Source organism: Fusarium oxysporum, chromosome III (assembly GCF_013085055.1).
Source record: "Fusarium oxysporum Fo47 chromosome III, complete sequence".
NCBI lineage: Eukaryota > Fungi > Ascomycota > Sordariomycetes > Hypocreales > Nectriaceae > Fusarium > Fusarium oxysporum.
In genome coordinates, this window is record NC_072842.1 from 4804436 (window position 1) to 4822694 (window position 18259).

General features: G+C 48.4%; 8 protein-coding genes across 8 annotated transcripts; 6 read left to right on the forward strand and 2 right to left on the reverse strand.

The window, feature by feature from the left end:
* Window positions 1-53: 53 nt before the first annotated feature.
* Window positions 54-2710, reverse strand: FOBCDRAFT_128947 (alpha-L-fucosidase-domain-containing protein; the record flags this gene model as incomplete). The annotated part of the gene is made up of 7 exons (XM_059607846.1): window positions 54-387; window positions 658-1170; window positions 1225-1573; window positions 1629-1766; window positions 1819-2003; window positions 2057-2586; window positions 2654-2710. 7 exons carry the CDS (start codon window positions 2708-2710, stop codon window positions 54-56), a joined length of 2106 nt encoding a protein of 701 aa, XP_059464569.1.
* A 1091-nt stretch (window positions 2711-3801) lies between these two features.
* On the forward strand, window positions 3802-5475 carry FOBCDRAFT_317647 (heterokaryon incompatibility protein-domain-containing protein; the record flags this gene model as incomplete). Its single annotated transcript, XM_054704003.1, has 1 exon — window positions 3802-5475. The coding sequence occupies one exon, from the start codon at window positions 3802-3804 to the stop codon at window positions 5473-5475; it is 1674 nt and encodes a 557-aa protein (XP_054559978.1).
* Window positions 5476-5980: 505 nt separating this feature from the next.
* Window positions 5981-6975, forward strand: FOBCDRAFT_238402 (uncharacterized protein; the record flags this gene model as incomplete). Its single annotated transcript, XM_059610205.1, has 2 exons — window positions 5981-6341; window positions 6383-6975. 2 exons carry the CDS (start codon window positions 5981-5983, stop codon window positions 6973-6975), a joined length of 954 nt encoding a protein of 317 aa, XP_059464570.1.
* A 121-nt stretch (window positions 6976-7096) lies between these two features.
* FOBCDRAFT_157999 (amidase signature domain-containing protein) lies at window positions 7097-9239 on the reverse strand. Its single transcript, XM_031177819.3, has one exon. It carries the CDS (start codon window positions 9223-9225, stop codon window positions 7165-7167), a length of 2061 nt encoding a protein of 686 aa, XP_031048952.2. The 5' UTR covers window positions 9226-9239; the 3' UTR covers window positions 7097-7164.
* Window positions 9240-9861: 622 nt separating this feature from the next.
* FOBCDRAFT_249204 (fungal-specific transcription factor domain-containing protein) lies at window positions 9862-11507 on the forward strand (the record flags this gene model as incomplete). Its single annotated transcript, XM_054704005.2, has 4 exons — window positions 9862-9897; window positions 9933-10071; window positions 10119-10549; window positions 10596-11507. 4 exons carry the CDS (start codon window positions 9862-9864, stop codon window positions 11505-11507), a joined length of 1518 nt encoding a protein of 505 aa, XP_054559980.2.
* Window positions 11508-11791: 284 nt separating this feature from the next.
* FOBCDRAFT_317650 (aminotransferase) lies at window positions 11792-13003 on the forward strand (the record flags this gene model as incomplete). Its single annotated transcript, XM_059612004.1, has 1 exon — window positions 11792-13003. One exon carries the CDS (start codon window positions 11792-11794, stop codon window positions 12950-12952), a length of 1161 nt encoding a protein of 386 aa, XP_059467007.1. The 3' UTR covers window positions 12953-13003.
* A 764-nt stretch (window positions 13004-13767) lies between these two features.
* Window positions 13768-15501, forward strand: FOBCDRAFT_129691 (thiamine diphosphate-binding protein; the record flags this gene model as incomplete). The annotated part of the gene is made up of 1 exon (XM_054704006.1): window positions 13768-15501. The coding sequence occupies one exon, from the start codon at window positions 13768-13770 to the stop codon at window positions 15499-15501; it is 1734 nt and encodes a 577-aa protein (XP_054559981.1).
* Window positions 15502-15899: 398 nt separating this feature from the next.
* On the forward strand, window positions 15900-18229 carry FOBCDRAFT_249206 (uncharacterized protein; the record flags this gene model as incomplete). The annotated part of the gene is made up of 5 exons (XM_059610875.1): window positions 15900-16206; window positions 16260-16792; window positions 17070-17442; window positions 17487-17775; window positions 17831-18229. The coding sequence occupies exons 1-5, from the start codon at window positions 15944-15946 to the stop codon at window positions 18227-18229; spliced, it is 1857 nt and encodes a 618-aa protein (XP_059464571.1). The 5' UTR covers window positions 15900-15943.
* Window positions 18230-18259: the final 30 nt, after the last annotated feature.

The following is an 18259-nucleotide window of genomic DNA, read 5'->3' on the forward strand; positions in this document are numbered from 1 at the left end:
GAGCAGCCAAGCAATTTGACGACAGCATTTTCCGTAATGACCTGCCAGCACCATCAGTAAAGACATCTTGATTCAGGTACTATACAAAGCGCTGCGGTGAGTATTCGCAACTTTCTCTTGGTCAGCGAAGGGGCAACGCATTTGCCGATAAAGGCAAGATTGCCCCATGCTTCGCGGGTGTCGACATCAATCTCAGAAGGAATGAAGCACTTGACCTGAGCGGAAATTGCGGCGTCAATGAACAGCTTCTGTGCTGCAAAAGCCTCGTCACTAACTGTAGAGACAACGGCATCTTGTCCCTCCACCGCCTCGACAAGAGTCCTGTTGGAGGACAGATCTACCCTCTCTACGACAACATCTTCTGGAAACGTCATTTTTGGCTCCTGCCTGGTCACAGTTATAGTTAAGAGTATTCCCAGAAGCCAAGACAGGGTCTGTTACTCTAGCTAAGCAAGGGATCTCACTATCACATATTATAAAAGACGTAGCAAGCGTAGTTATTTAAGTAAATAGACCTTATGCCTGTTGAATTTAGACTAATGCTAAGTATGTAGATGCTGTGAAGTTAAATGTTGAATTTGACTTCTTTGTATAGGAGTCTTTACCCTCTGTACTTATTTCCCAGTACTATATGCAATCTTGATTGTCCAGATGTACTTGTCTCCTTGGACGACGTTGTCGGGCAACTGTACCGAGAACGACCCATCGTTTCTGGCGACCTGAAGCACTGTGCCATGAGCACTACCACCCACAGCAGTCACTTCATCGCCCTCGACCCAAGGCACAGGCTCGCTGATGACCAGTGGGGAAGATGGCTGACCAACATGGTGGATGTAAAATGCATCTGGCTTCATCGCAAAACGGAGAGAACCTGACGTTTGAGCAGTTGGCCAGTATCTAGTGCCAAAGATTCCCTCACCGTGGCCCTTGATCCATTCACCGGCGTCTAAAAGATTGAGCTGCTGCTGCTTCGGAATGGTTCCATCACCCTTGGGGCCCATATTGAGCAGAAAGTTTCCGTTGTTGACAACATTGTCCACCAAAGTTTTGACGATTTCCTCACCTGAGAGGTATTCATCATCTGTTGTCAAGTAGTTGTATCCAAACGAGAAAGGATCGAGGCCACGGTTGCTCTCGAATTTCTTCGGGTTGAAGGAGATGCCAGAGTACCTTGAAAAACGTCAGCTTGATTCATGACACTCAATGGATCAGTGATGAACTTACTCCGGGGTGCTGTAATCTCCAGCAGCTCCGCAGCGATCATTGAAAGTGACTTGCCTGCCCTGATCACGAGCCCAGTTGAGCCAGGGCGCAAGGACATCTGGGGCCTTGTTCGGACCCCCGATGTCGCACCATAGCATCTCGATGTCATAATCGTAGAACAGGGCCTCTATCTGTGGGTTTTGAATGTCGTTGATAAAGTCATCGACTTCGACGTAGCCAGTGTACTCGATGCTTTTGTTAGTATAGGGATTGGTTGGAGGACGGCCCCAGTAAATCTCTTTGTAGTGTTGGTCCCAGTAATATTTAACATAAGCTGGATTGAACCATTCCGGCATGCTAAAGTAAGTACCTAAGATGTATCAGCAAGCGAATCTTGTTGATAGGAGTGTATATATTGTACATACCACGGCGGATCTCTGGGTGTTTGGCTTTGGCAACATCGAGAAGCTCTTTGACGAAGTCTCGCTTCGGGCCGTAGTGAACAGTTGAGCGCTTGCTGACAGACTCGGGGAAGTCGAACAGCGCCCACCCATCATGGTGTTCTTAACAACTAACGTTATTATTATGCATGTTGATCCCCATGGAATGACTCACTTGTAACTGGTACGACATACTGCGCTCCCGCATCAGCAACCAAATTCATCCAATCCTCAGCATCAAAGCTGGCCCCGGTGAAATTAGACACGAAGTCGTCGTAATTGAAGTTTTCGCCGTATGTATCACGATGGTACTGGTAGGTTTCGGACGGAAAGTCTGGCTGAGTCATGCGATAGCCATACCTAATGACAGTGAATCAGCAGAAATTTGTCATATGCCATAAGACCTTACATACCACTCAGCATAATCTTGTTTCGGCCCCGGTCGATTTCCAAACGCCGGGACGGAATAAAGTCCCCAATGAATGAAAATACCATACTTAATCTCATGGAACCAATCTGGATTCCAGTGATGTTCGAGGCTACTTTCCGAAGCCTCGTAATCACCAATTCCACATTGGCCAGAAAAGTCCTTGCTCGACTTCTTAGGGTTCTCTTTGGGGCCCCAGGTCACAACAGCCGTTGCATCACATTGAGTTCCGGCTCTTACTCCGGCCTTGTTTTTAACACCGACCTGGACAACAGCGCTTTGCTTTGGTCCCAAGCGAAGCAGGGTGCCTGGAGTGGTAGTCTCTAACGAAGACGACTCAACGATGACGTGCAGCTGATCTGCCCAGGTCAAAGGATTATTTCCATCTGAATTGGTGATGAAAAACTCAACGACCTGCTCATAGTCACTGCCTTCAAGCCACTTGGAGGTGAGAACAGGATTTCCAATTGCGAGAGAAGCTGGGCTGGTGGCTGAGACTTCGTTAGCCAACTTATGCTTTGAGACGGTTACAGGTCTTAAATTTATTACCTCTTTTATCGTGCTTTAAAGAAAGCGCTCCTACAGAGGCTGTTCCCAGGCAAAGGACCGTGCCCAGGTGGGAAAGAAAGCGTATATGCATTTCTAGTTCGACAAAAAAGACATATATAAAAAGGTTTGAAGCAATTGGAATCTCGTGATAATTCTCTTGTGAACGTGAAAGTGCCAGAGCTATATATAGGCAGCGTAAAAGAATCCGTATAGCTTCTATGTCAGCCGAGGAAGCTTAGTAGCTCAAGTAGACCTACACCATAACGTTCAGTTAACTAACGGTAAGATGTAGATCTCTATCTACACCTTGGCCAATCGGCTTTTTGAAAGGAAAGAAAGAGAAAGTAGTATCTGCAGAGACTACTGAACTTCCTTAGTTTTTATCATATTCGTCCCTTGATCTACATTGACGTAACCTGTAAGTGGCCGGTAGTGTTAACTCTATTTGCAAACTCTTTTCCCCCGCATTTTCAATGCAAATGCGATTTGTGCGGCTGATGTGCCGCAAGGGGATCTACCCAGGTCTTTCTCCCTCTGTCAAATCAACTATTACCATTCTGATCATGCAGTGCAGTGTGAGCTTTCTACCGCACGTATTGGAAAAAAGCCAGAATTTGGACCTTGTCCCCCACTAATACTAATAAAGTAACTAATCTTAATTAAAATTTCTTAGGTAATTGTAGGGGATTAATCGAAAAAGAGAAGATGAAATAATGTCATATGATACATGTAGATGACTTGCCACGCTGACACATCCAGTTAACTTGTATGCTTAATATCGGCCAATCGCGGCTCTTTATTCAAAGATAACGGTTCTTTTCCGTCCTGAGCTTGGTACTACTTGTCTTCCACTAAATTCGGACCTTTCTATCCGATGCCTATGGGTGGATACTCGACTTGCACAATTGTCTCAGGGCAGATGTAAAAGCAGTGGCGATCGAAATAAACCGTTTCCTATCAGTAACCGTGGCTCAGACCTCCACATAACAAGAGCACGAGATAAGCAAAAGCCAGTAGATGCAGGTATAGGCTGACATAAGGCGTGAGGGGTCTGGTACCGCCACCAATGAGCGACTGCCAGCGGCTCAGAAGTCGGGGTATCGTCTTACAACCAGACGTGCCGTGACTATATTCCCGCAAATCCGTTCCCCTCTCGCTCACATTCCCGTAGTCACTTACGAGATGAGGCTCATTGAAGCGCGAATACTTGTTGAGACGCAATGTATTTCTTTTGTGGAATTTTACGGCGACAAACCGAGATATGCCATTCTTTCACATACTTGGGAAAGTCACCAAGAGGTCACCTACCAAGATTGTCATCATGAATCGTCCAAGTTAAAAACAGGATACGAAAAGATTCGCAAGACCTGTGAACTAGCACTCGGCGATGGGCTCGACTATGTATGGATTGACACCTGCTGCATCGACAAATCCAGCAGTGCCGAATTGACTGAAGCCATCAACTCGATGTTTTTATGGTACCAGGAGGCAAGCGTCTGCTATGTGTACCTCGTGGACAAGTTCGAGGGATCGACACTGGGAGACTGCCGATGGTTCAGTCGCGGCTGGACATTGCAGGAGCTGATAGCGCCAAAATTCATGACCTTTTTCAACAATTCATGGGATTGCATTGGTAGCAAGAACAGCCTCATGAGCCAACTTACAGTTATCACTCCAATCGACCCTGATATACTTCGTCACAACGCTCCAATTTCATCCGCATGCATCGCAAAACGACTCTCTTGGGCTGCGGGTCGAAAGACGACTCGGGTGGAAGATATGGCATACTGCTTGCTTGGAATATGCAACATCCACATGCCGATGCTCTACGGAGAAGGCAAGACTGCATTTCGACGCCTTCAAGAAGAGATCATCAGATCGACCTACGATCTGAGCCTTTTAGCCTGGACGCCACCAGTTTCATCGGATGTGCTGGAAGAAGAATACTGCGGCTTTTTAGCTGAGTCGGTGAACCATTTCGCCTCTTGCTCGGAAATGTACTCTGTGACTGATTCCCTCATGGACGAGGGCGAAATCAGCGTTTCAAATAAGGGCCTCAGACTAATGGCCCGAGTGTGTGTTTTGGACTACTCAGATCAGGGTTACAGATACGTGCTGAAGCTGGATTGCATGGCTCCTGGTTTCGAAGGAGACTTTTTGACAATACCGATGCGTAAGGTGGGGCCTAACACTTTTGTAAGAGCTCATAGCCGCGGTGAAAGTGGCTATTCTTTCCACCTTGAGACTGCTTCTTGGGGCGAAAGTGCATTTTACACAGTTACCCTTCTCACTGCGATGCCTAGTCTGACCGTACGATCACCGTTATCTGTGGCTAGAGGCTCGGACCTTATCTCTTACAGTCGCTTCACGTTGGTTTCGATAGAGCTGCCGCCGGACATATCAATAATATACGCGGTTGAGACACCTGTCAAGTTCTGGGATGCGGAAGACCGTGCGTTCTTCGGACCCCATGGCTCATACCAAAATTGGGGTGCCTTTGTGCTCGAGACAAATACCCTTTTCATCTGCTTTTGGCATAAGGAGGATATTGAGTGGACCTTCAAGGCAAGTCTTCTAGACATGTCGAGACCTGAAGTCTACAATCTATGGAAGGACCTATTTCTCTCTGCGGAGCAACTGGGCTATCAGCAAATGATCGTTCAGTATATGCTGAACAACATTGAAGATGAAATGGAGTCTTCTGTCGAGACTCATTTAAAGGATAAGAAAATCGCACTATCTTTCAAAGTCTGGCGCGCTGAGAGTCAGAATCTATGCAGCGGTCCGCGATGGAGGGTTGTGTTCAGCAGGACAAGCTTTGTTAGAGATAGCTCTTCTGAGTCAGAGGGGGAGTGATATAGATACCTCTGATTTCTGTTAGGCAGGGAGATACCAGTGTTGCAGATGCGTCAGTCGCAAAAGCTGTCCCAGCTAGATTCATTGGAAATGTAGTTGGCATGATTGCCATCGATTGGAGCTTTGAGCTAATTTTCACTTGTCAGAAGCGCTGATATTTCGAAACAAATGGTCCACAGCCAGAACTCGTATGAAGTGCATCACGAATGAGTCATACTTGTGTCCCCATTACCTGTTCCAGAAGCCTAAAGTTTAAACTTGTAGCGAGTAGTTGTGTAGCAAGTGAAAGTTACTTATGCCTGTTACAAATGTATATACAAAAGCACGCCAGGTTTGCTTAACAAGAGTTTATATGCAACAAACTCTATGCGTCATCCTTAAATAGTGATTTTTTTTATAAAGCAAGGACTTTTCATGCCCAGGTTCGGCTACGACAGAACATTCAACCTCCGCTCCACTAATCACTTCACAAAGACAAAACCGTATCCTTTGTCACTGAACAACCATGGACCTCCTTGACGAGCTCGAAGCCATGACCCAAGCTGCATTGCTATCTGAGTACGATGATGACATCCCTGAATCGGCTATCGCTCGTTGGCAAAAGCTTTTTGGTTACTCAGCTGCAATGGCGGAGAGAAAGATCACGGAGCACCGAAACGACCACTTGCGTTTCACTGTTTCTGAAAATCACTGGACTGTCGTGCCAGATCGTATGGAGGCTGAGCGACACGACCATGAATCTTATGAACACTCATGCATTCGTACCCCGCGAGATGCGATCAACCAACGCCAGGAGATGACTATGAAGGAGAAGCGAAGGCCTCGGGCCTCGACCGTCTTGGTGAAGCTTGAAGGGCCCTTGCATAGTGTCCAACCATCATTCAAGCAGCTAGTAAATCATTTGCAGCCTCGACTCAAGTTCTTGCAGCTACCGACCTATCTAGGCATCCTAGTTCCTTCTTCAAGGTCAATGGGATAGACAAGCTAGCCATTGAAGGATGGCTAAGGGAGAACCCTTATCCTGTTTCCACACCCACATTCATTCGGGATCTACATGCACCAAAAGATCTCTCGTCAACTTCTTTTCACCCAACCCTGGGTCTTGATACAACACTGCCTCAGTATCGACTTCGATCAGACGAGATACCTCGACCTGCACAGAAGGAATACCCAGCCTGGTATTTCTTTTACAGGACCCTTGCCGACCCATCCGTTCTGGCGAAGCTCCTTGGTTCTGACTTCCAGGCTGAATACTATGCAGCCAAGATTCGAGGCGGAGCTTTGAAGACTTGGGGAAGATACAATGTGTTAGTGGACGATCCAAGTCGCACCAACCTGGTCCATGGAAAGGCACTTCTGGTTCAGACTCGAGAAGAAGAAGAACGTCTGCGGGCATATGAAACACATGTCTATGAAGTCGTCCGATGTAGTATCGAGATGGGCTCGGAGGAACCTGCAAATGGTCTGACGTTTCGGTTTATTACAGATATGATGGATTAGTGGAAGTACTATTACTATGTTCTCTAAGGTTGTATCATTTTAGGTTCATTACCGTTTATATCAACATTGCAAAAGCATGAGGTAAGGCGACATGACGTACTCTACATTTAATGCTCGAAAATCAACAGTAACTGAAGTATATTTAATTGCATATCATGGCGCCGATAGGGAACTGTTGGTGCTATTCACTTAGTCAAGCAAGGTAAAAGAACCTGCAGAGCGTCCGTTGTTTGCCTTTGCAATAACCACAATCAGAAACTGATCTCTAGGGACCTTCGCCAGCGCCGGGTACTTGTCGCCACTCTTAGGTCGAGTGAGGCGAGCCTTCCACACCCAGTTGTTTCCCGTCCAACTTACAGGGGATGTTGGCTCACCATTGGCAAAGACTTCCAAGCCGGGTGAAGCCTCAGGTGAGCTTCCCAAGTCACAAGTTCCTGTTACCTTGACTACACGGACATCTGAGTCAGAGGTATTCTCACAGACAGCCGTAATCGATGCTATCTTGAGGGTTGGTGTGGCGATAGTGGGAGACGAAGGACTGGAGGCGGTGACTGTAATCTCGTCCGAAGGCAGTGACGGCGCCAATGGCGGAATCTCCCGACGCTTCGTGGCTTCCTCATAGGCAAATGCATAGCTCAGTAGGTTAGAGTCGTCATACGCTCTGCCGCAGAAAGAGAGTCCGACAGGCATCTTCTCCTCAACAAGATTCCCCATGGGCACAGTTATACAGGGAACCCCAAGATGCTTCAGCGATCGGCCACCATTTGCATACTTGACTCCATCACGTAGTGCAGACATCATCGACTCGTAATTTTCATCCGAATCAGCCAACGCAACATCGCCATTAGTCGGAAACACCACAGCATCATACTTGTTCTCGACCATCCAGTCCTCCAAATCCTTCTTCCGCATGGCCTCCAAGGCCTGGAGCGCCTCTCGACACCCAGGCAGGTCAGCGAGGCTCTTGTCTCCCCAGCTCTTTACTGCAGCAACCATGTCCTCGTAGCGGACCTGATTTTGGGACTCGGTGTGCTGAGATGGGTCATCCATTGGGGCAATGTGAGGGTGAATCTTGTCAAGCTCGACGCCAGATGTGAAGTTGGGTATATCCTTATCACCATTGCCGCGGAGGAAGCTGTTCCAACTCAAGGCAATCATCTCGCACCGCTCGAGCGCTGGCCATTCCTCTGGTAAATTGGGAACATTCATGCTCTGGCCGGGAAAGTCCTGTTTGGTGTAGTTCTCAAAGAGCGGGAAATCAGTCTCAATGACGGTGGCGCCTAGTTTCTCAATGTCTGCGCGCGCTCTCTCCCATAGCGCCCGGACGCCTGCAGAGCATGCGTTCACTGGCTTGGCACCTTCAACTCCAATGAAACATCGAGGGACAGCCAGTCGCTTGTTTCGAAGGGCGTCTGGATTGGCCAACGCAAGATAGTCTGCCGGTCGAATCTCACTAACCCTGGGGAGTGATACATATGGTTGCGAGCGCCAAAAGTCAGCGTCGCCGGCAGCATCATCATCCGCGACGACAACGTTTAGAACGTGAAACAGGTCACCCATAGTCCTCGTGTGAGGAACGACCTGGTCGCAAGTTGGGTACAATGGCCATAATCCTCGGGGAGGAATAACACTGCGGGAGGGGGCATAGGCGACTAGGGCATTGTTGGATGCTGGCGAGCGACCTGAAGTGACGGCTTCTCCGGCGAAGCCAAAGGGAGCCAGACCTGCGGCAGTAGATACACCGCAGCCATAGGAGGAACCAGATGCATAAGCAGTGGGCATATACTTCTGATTATATGGGCTCTCTGACCGTCCGTACAAGCCGCGCTGACAGCCGCCATCAGCCATTGGTGGCATATTGGTCTTACCAAGCACGACTGCCCCTGCTTTGCGAAGCAGCTCAACGATGGCAGCGTCGGAGGTAGCTTCGAGCTTTGCAAACGCAGGAGATGCAGCTGCGACTGTCATGCCTTTGACCTTGTAGCTGTCTTTGACAGTAAAAGGAATACCCTCGAGAGGTCGTGCCGGTTTCCCGGAGGCACGGTAATCATCCGAGGCTTGAGCTTCAGTGAAGACCTCTGGGTTTATCAAAGTAATTGAGTTCAGACAGGGACCGCGACAGTCATATTTGCCAATGCGATGCAGGTAAAGAGCAACAAGCTCAACACTTGTGATGACTCGATCATCCAGCAACTGTTTGAGGTCGCTGATGCTAGCCTCGAGCAGTTGAAGCGTTGGTTTGCTGGTCATTTTGGGCGAAGGAGATGCGCAAGAAGTAAGAGGTAGCCAGATGATAATGAAGAATCAAGATCTTTGAGAAAGACTAATAATTCAAACGAAATGCATCACTTATATGCATGCAGCTGCTGTCTTCCAATCTGTTGCTGTTCCATGGCGCCCGAACATACTTTCCGAGATTGACTTTGCACTTGTCTCGACCTCCGAGAATACATTTATTGCGCTTCGACATTCCCTTCGGAAAACCACGGCCTATTAAAAGAATGATTGGCTGCGAATTCCATCTTCGGAGCCACTAAGCTTCAAACGGAAGGTCGTTGCGAATTTCGTGGGGCGAGCGGCAATCAAGAATGGCCCATGACACCCTTTGCAACTGCGGGGAATGTTCCTCTCTTTCAGCCAAGATCAATCAAACAATCAGTCAATTAGTTCTTCCGAAGTTGAAGATTAGAAGAACTCTTTCATGTTCGGAAGCTAGATCAATTGCACAGGCAGTGGAGGGGAGTTCCCTGCTCATTTAATCCCGGCGGCCAACAATGCCGGGGCCGGGGAAAGCCGCATGCTGTTGGACATGCAAGATCAGGCACGTCAAATGCGACGGAGCACCGACGGCTTGTCTCCAATGTACCAGCAGGGAGATGCAGTGCCATGGATATGGACCAATGCCATTGTGGTTGGACGGAGGTCCAAACGAAAGGCAGGAGAAGCAGCGCATCAAGCTGGCTGTAAAGAAGAACTTTAGACAGAAAAAGAGTCTTCAGGCACGTCAACTTAGAGATCACAGTCGGAACCTAAGTCAAGGACGGAGCCTATTAACTATTGCTAGAGAGGACATACAACTCAGTAACGCTTCTCAAAGTAAGTGTTTGGTTATCACCGTAATGGATTCTTACTCAACTCATCAGCAAATGGCGATCCAAGAGCCACCCCGTCGCCAATATTAACTCCTCGATCCTTGCAAAACCGGGTCCTTTCAGAACAGTCATTCGCCGAGCCCCTTCACTACGACGAAGCCAGTCTTCTGATGCATTACCTAGACCATGTCTTTCCCTACCAATACCCTTTTTTTGACAAAGCAAGGTTGTCTCGAGGCTGGCTTCTTTGGCTTCTCAGCAAGAATGGGCCTCTCTATCGAGCATCCATGGGTCTCGCGGCGTTGCACCAGCGATCACTGCTAGGCGAGACAAACAACCATCACCTTGAACTTGAGTTCCATACCAAAGCGGTCAGGCAGCTACAGGACTTTCTATCGTCCATCAACATCAATGAGCTGCGGCCCGAAAATGAGACTCTGGTTGAGATCATCACCTGTGGTATCGCTCTCATTAGCTTTGAGGTAAGTACGCGTGAAAGCGACCGGAAGGAATGCTGAAAGACAACAGGTCCTTCGAGGAAGTGCAACAAACTGGCAACCGCATTTAAACGCCATGTCCTCAATCGCAGTCATGATGCATAATCAGCCTCCGCTTCCGCAATCAGTAGATCAGCTTCCGTCCCCTCTCTTCGAAGGCAAAGCTACCGCAGCTATGGCCTTCCATCTCCCGGTCCTACTCTGGATGGATTTGCTAGCCTGTGTAGCCACGCGGGAGAGACCAAAGCTTCCATATGATGAGTGGCTGGGACCTAATTGCACATTTCAGCTCGCACACATAATGGGCTGCCACAACTCAGTCATGAAATCCATAGGGGACCTCGCAGTTTTAAGCCAGTGGAAGTCTGCTTCTCTCGACGGAGGCAGTCTTGATGTTGAGGAATTCCAGACAGAAAGACAACGGATTGAAGATGAACTAGAGAACGTCATGGACACAACTCCTATGGCCTCAATGGAATCTCGAGGATTACCATCCAATATTCTAACAAGTCAAGCATTCAGTCACACGAAATCGGAGCAGCGACCTGATCAAGATTGTGTTACTCGCATATTTGCTGCAGCGGCATTATCTCAGCTCGCTGCCTTGAGCACTGAAGTCTTAAAGAACATCTCATCGACTGTAGTGAGGAGAGGCGTCAGTCGAGTGATTCTCGAGATCAAAGTGGCATCCCAAATGGTCTCTCCTCGGCAATTGAGCTGGCCTATATGCGTTGCTGGCTGCTTAGCAGATCAAGACCAGCAGCCGTTCTTCGAATCGTTATTAAACGGTGTGCTATCTGAAGGAACTGGCATGATAGGAAACTGTGGCACAGTTCGCGATATCTTGCGGGCCTGTTGGAGAAATAAGGCTGAGCAGCCGAATCAACAGTGGGACTGTAGTATTACTATGAAACAGTTGGATATCCATGCCCTTCTGATATAAGAGCAATAATAAATAGAAGTAAATACTAAAGCCGTTAGGCTTATACCACTATTATTCGGGTCTAGTATTGCCTTGCTATGCGTTTCTTTCACGCCCTACGCCCCCCACCTCTTATGCTCTATGCTTAACCCACTCCTTACTCCGAACGCCCCACGTCTTTCTCCGAGATCTTCATAGTCTGACGTGGCAGCAACATAAAATACCATCAATAGAATAGCCTCAACTATTATGCTACCCAATTCGTAACACCAGCATACCTGGAAGAATTCTTCGCTTTCTTCATCATGACAACCGGACACCTTGGCGCTCAGCTGGACGCCTCCAAGCTCGAGCTTACTCATGCGCCAACCTCAAAACCTGTTCCTCACCCCGACTCTCCCGAGGTTGCAACTCTGAAGGATGGTACTGATCGTATGATTGTTGTTTCCTGGACGTCTCAACAAGGCTGGGAAGCCCCTAGAGTGGTTCCCTATGGCCCAGTCTCTTTAATGCCCACTGCCAGCGCATTGCAATACGCTACGCAATGCTTTGAAGGCATGAAGGTCTTTCGCGGATATGATGGTCGCCTCCGCCTCTTTCGCCCTTTGTACAACTGTGAGCGTTTGCGCAACTCTGCATCACGTATCGCGCTCCCGAGCTTCGACCCAAAGGAACTGCTCAAGCTCATTCACAGGCTTTGTGCGCTTGAATCGCCGAAATGGCTGCCAAAGGATAAGCCTGGAGCTGCTCTTTACATCCGACCAACTTTGATCGGATCGGACCCAAGTTTAGGCTTCAAAGCACCGGAAGAAGTCCAGTTGTACATATTTATGATCTATTGGCCATCCCCAAAGACGACTGGGCTTCAAGGAACACGCTTGTTGGCGAGCAGTGAGTCAGTCGTTAGGGCGTGGCCGGGAGGTACTGGGGCAGCAAAGGTTGGTGGAAACTACGCTGCAGCTCTGGTCGAGCACGTTCAGGCCAAGGCGAGGGGGTTTGACCAGGTTCTTTGGTTATATGGACCGGACCGTCAGATCACGGAGGCTGGGGCAGCCAATATTTTCATCATCTGGAAAACAACGTCTGGATCGCTACAGATGGTTACCTCCCCTGTGGATGAGAATAACCTGATCCTCGCTGGTAATACACGACGAAGTATTATTGAGCTTTCCCAAGCCATGTTCGACAGCGAGGATGCAGAAGATGGATTACGATGCGAGGTCCTGGAAAGAAAGATCACCATGATTGAAGTAGAAGAGGCCGCTCACGAAGATAGACTCCTCAGCATTTTCTCAGTGGGTACGGCATATTGGATCCAGGAAATCGCCGAGATCAACATCGACGGAAGAATCATCAATATCGGTTTGGGCAAGAGACCTCACGTTGCACTGCTCAGAAACCGGATGAGCGATATTATGTTCGGGACCCAAGAAAGTGAATGGGCGGATGTTGTCCTTGAGGAGTGACTAGTACAGATTTAACACCGAGGCTTTGTGCTTCATTGCCACCAATCCAGGGTATTAGATAGAATAATCATAAAGATTCGTTCACCTATAACGATCTCTACAATGACAAGAAAACGCGGGGAGATGATAGAAAGTGGGCGAGATCGAGATGAGCTGCAAAATTACTATTAACCAATGATCATATCGTGAATACCCTTGGCCAACCTAATTGATACGGCTTTGTGCCAATGTTTTACCTGTATCTCAAAAGAGACGCTGTGGTGACTGGCACAGCTGTGATGAGGTTGAGGGGCTACTGCCATAGCGTTATGACGTCAAAAGAGGCTTCAGCCCTAACACAAAGGTGAAGAACACAAATCAATAGATGTATGCAATGTGCTTTGCTCTCACTGTTTATAGCTTTTGGCGATTTTTACAGCAAATGCTTTGTACAATACGGTGCATAGCGCATATTACCAATGTCGAAACCCTACTTCCAGATGCCGCACTCCTCTAAGAATATCCAAATAGCCCTGACATACGGGGCCCTTGTTTGACTCGTCAGTTTGAACGCGGGCGGGCTTGAGGTCCGTAGGGCGCACTTGAGCCGAGTCGGAGTCAACCAGACGTCGGAGTGTCATCTACACCTTCGGCGAAATCACTCACTAAGTTCTGTGTGGTGATATAAGCTCTCAGCCATAACTCATAGCGTACTCCGCTCTTCGGCTTTTGTTTTGTTTTATATAACAAGCCAGCATTACCATAATACAATTTGGCGTGAACACCGGCAGCGACATCTACTACACCTACAGTTCTCACCCAATTATTTCCCAAATATGAAAACATCCTCCGTCAACGTCGCCGAATATCTATTCAGGCGGCTGCGTCAATTGGACGTGACGTCAATCCACGGAGTGCCTGGCGATTTTAATCTTACTCTCCTTGATTATATTGCGCCTGCTGGCCTCACGTGGGTAGGCAATGCCAACGAACTGAATGCTGGTTATGCAGCCGATGGCTATGCTCGCGTCAAAGGTATCGGCTCTCTTGTGACCACCTTTGGCGTCGGAGAACTCTCAGCTGTTAACGCTATTGCTGGGGCATATGCCGAAAGGGCGGCTGTGGTTCACATTGTGGGCATTCCTTCTAGAGCCACCCAAGAGTCGAGATTGCTTGTCCATCACACATTTGGTGATGGAGAATATGGGCGTTTTGCGGAAATCCATCGCCATGTCACTGTTGCCCAAACCAGGCTACTAGACGTCAGAACTATCCCCGACCAGATCGACTCAGTCCTCCAACAATGTCTCTTACACAGTCGACCGGTCTACATCGAGGTCCCCGTTGACCTTGTCGATGCCCCGGTATCTGCAGCTGGCCTCAGTCACACACTGACATTGCCAACCGACCAAGCCAACGCATCGACATCAGTTGCGGTATCCAAGATCCTGCACAAGATTTATACTGCAAAGCAACCTCTCATCGTTGTTGATGGTGAAGTGCGGCCAATGAGAGTTGTTAACGAAGTGCAAGAAATAGTCAGAGCTACAGGCTGGCCAACATGGGTTACAGGATACTCCAAGTCTCTGGTAGATGAAGGCTTGGCAAACTTCCATGGCGTCAACAAAGGAAGCTTTGAAGCTTCTACGTCTCGCGATTTCATCAAGCAGGCAGACCTAATTCTTTGTTTTGGACCTCATTTCACCTCTACTAACACCTTCTTGTTCTCAAGCATTCCTGATCCGCAAGTCACAATCTTATTTATGGACACGGAGGTCAGGTTAGGAAACGAGACGATTCGAAATTGCCCAGTGAAACCGCTCCTAGCTCGTCTCTTGCAAGACCTAGATCTTACCAAGATACACAAGTATGATCCTTACCCTGATCTTCACAGGGACAGCCTCTTGTCCTTTTCTGGTCTTCCCTCGGATGGAGTCATTGACCAGAAGAATGTGTGGCGCTTACTGGGGAACTTTCTTCGACCAGGAGACATTTTGATGGCGGAGACTGGCACAGCTGCTTACGGAGCTCGACATATTCACTTGCCATCTCACTCCAAGTACTTCGGTCCCGTAACCTGGCTCTCTATAGGATACATGCTCCCTGCTGCCCAAGGCGCTGCACTCGCCCAGAAAGAGTTGATGGGTACCAATCAGTGGTCCGGCATTGACAATGCACGCACTGTTCTACTTATGGGCGATGGTAGTTTTCAAATGACTGCTCAAGAGCTGTCGACCATGATCCGACATGATCTCAATGTTGTGGTATTCCTTATCAACAATGATGGCTACACTATCGAGAGGTGCATTCATGGACTGACGCAGGGATATAATGATGTGCCATCATGGCGTTACCTGGAGGCGCCCCGTTTCTTCGGAGCTCCTAAGGATACATTCACTCGCTCTGCGAAGAACTGGGGTGAACTTGAGGACGCGCTGGGTAGTAAGGCTTTACATGATGGCAAGGGCCTGAGGATGGTAGAAGTGCTGATGGGTCGAGAGGATGCACCTGAGGGGCCACTGACACAGTATCTAGACAAGCAACAAATGCGTGTCAATGGGAAGATCTAGCTGCTACTTAGTACTACTGGAGGAAAAAATAAACTCTTTTCTCTTTGATGAACTAAGCCAGTCTCAATTTGACTCTGACGACCTTCAACATGGAAAGCGAATATTTGGGTCCTGTTACACATCATCCTACCGCTCTCTGAGAACGAGTGCATGCTGGAAGTTTGGCCAACGTGGTACAACCACGATTAATTCTTCCAAGACTCGTATAAACAATAGAATGGGGTCGGAGAGAAGACAAGTGACAGGTATAGGGTGACATTGCCCGAAACAGTCGGAGTCCGATGACATTGCGGGTACGTTTCTCCGGACCCACCATAGAACGTCGATCCGGTCGTTTCTCCGAAAATGAAATGCCGAGGGGTGATACTTCTCTCCGATGCCTGGATTGTCCCCCATAACATAACACCGCAGCCTCGATAATCACCCACCACGTGTCATTTCAATGCCAAGAGAACGGAGAAAACCCGCTTGCAACCCTTGCCGGACTTCGAAACTGGCCTGCGACCATGAGCAGCCCGTATGTTCTAGATGTCGGGCCAAAAACCGGGCCAGTGACTGTATCTATCGCTCCAGGCCTTTTCAGAAAGTCAAGGGGCCGGCGCGATCGGGGTTTGCCTCTACCCCAGCACAATCTCCGGTCCAAACCCCAGTTCAGACTCCAGTGGGCTCGGTATACGTTTCGGAGAGTCCTATCCCTTCCTCTGAGTAAACCCATACCTACCCTACTACGAGATGATCCCAGCACTGATTTTTCGCAGAGCACCACAAGTTTCAGGTGGTCCACCTGGGGCTGGAATCGCCGATTCAGCTTCGGGGGGTATGCTGCCCAAGCATCATCTCTACCCGAACGCCGGATATCTTGGATCTTCTAGTCATAGTGCGCTCTTCAGTCATTTGCCTGTTGGGCTTGAGCAAGAAATAACGGTTGAACACGGTGATTTCGGACCACAATCATTCTCATCACCTAATAGCACAGTAAATGAGGCCCATATAGCACATGGCGCTCAACTCATTGAACAGCTTTGCCGATATGTAGACATTCCAGATTGTCTCGACTTGGCCAAGTCATGGCTTCAAACCGGAGCTAATCTTGTCTTGGGTGGCATGTTTACACAGATCTGCCTTGAGACTATTGGTCTTGTCTTACTTAGACAAGGAGAGGGAGTCACAGACGCCAAGGAAATCTCAAGATGCCTGTTCTACAACTCCCGTCAGCCTCTGCTGACGACTTCGCATACCATTCTTGAAGAGTATAGTGCCCAGTTTGATCACTTAAATGCGCGGTGGGAGAGTATATGTTTGGCCCTTATTGCCATTTCAAGGGCGACCATGGGGTATCGTCAACCTACAGGGCCTTTTCCAGTAGAAGCCCAGCGACGCCACATACGCCGATTGACCATGCACTTTGCTGATAGATGTCTCGATATATGTCTCTCTATGGATTGTCTCAATGACCTACAGCTGGTGTTGCAATATGAAAACTTTATCCTTCATTCTCTTATCGATGGAGACCAAAGCAAGATGTTACCAAAACTATTATATAAACGCCTTTCTGACCGTTGTCATAGGTTATGAGTCTTGGAGGAGGCTGGGAGATCTTTCAAGCTCCCTCTTCGCTCTTGGCTATCACCAGCAGCTCGAGAGCAGTGGACCTATACCACCGTTCCTCAGAAGCCTACGTCAAGCGGCATTTGCATGCTCTTATTCTGCAGATAAGAACGTCTCCATCTTTCTTGGGAGACCCCCACGGATATCTAGAAAATTCTGTCATTTCCGACAGCTCAGCCTCGATGCTTACTACTCCTACGATTGGGCGGCTGATTCCCAGCTCGATTTGTTTGCGGACACGCGCTGGGCAGCCCTATGTGCGATTCTCAAGGAGGAGATCATAGTGGAGCTGTTTGGTGAGGAGCGATTTGATAACAGAGTTGAGAAAGCAAGGTTAGCCATATCTTTTGATGTATCAATCCAGCTGATATCTCTAGCCGCATCCAAAACACCGCAGAACTACAATGGTCATCATTACCAAAACATTTTCGGCTTGACATGCCCATGAAGTCTTATGACCGATCAGCTACCGAACTAGATCTCATGCTCGGAATTAAGCTCAACTACCTTCACGTGCTATTTCTCCAGCATCTCGCGCTGGTCCGTCGAGTCTCGGAACCCGATACCCAACTCCGCAACATTGCACAAGAAATCCTCAGCCTCGTAGTCGAAGCTGTCCTATTCAAGGATCATCTCGTTCACTCTGGCACATCTCTCACCTGGAAAGTAAGACAGCGCCTAGCTAGTTGACCATCACAGTTAACGCTAACGATTCTAACAGGTGGTATACTACGGGTTAGCAGCAGCAGGTGTCATTTGTTTATCCTTGCTCCAGAATCAGTACTCTTTGGAGCATGAATTAGCTGCTGCTCCCAAGATTCTCCGAGACCTCGGCGTGTTGGTCGCTGAAATTGAATATGGGACTTTGGTCTATAAAGAGGATGCCAATTACGCATTATTGGCTGGAGCTACACAGACCATTAAGAATATTCTGGATAACATATCCAGATCCAGACTTGACCAACGGCGTTTGAATGTACAAGCACCTGACGCGACGGCTCAGGATGACCCCGAGCTTGGTTCTGCATCCTGGGACCTATGGGGTACGGGTAATCTACAGGACTTTGATACTAACTTTTGGCTCATGCTGGCAGAGCATCCCTTAACATTCAATACATAGAAAAACCGACTTACTGTTAATCTTATTTAA

Bases quoted from the DNA above. Each gene is read 5' to 3' on its own strand.
- FOBCDRAFT_157999 (XM_031177819.3), bottom strand. From the start codon at position 9,225: ATGACCAGCAAACCAACGCTTCAACTGCTCGAGGCTAGCATCAGCGAC.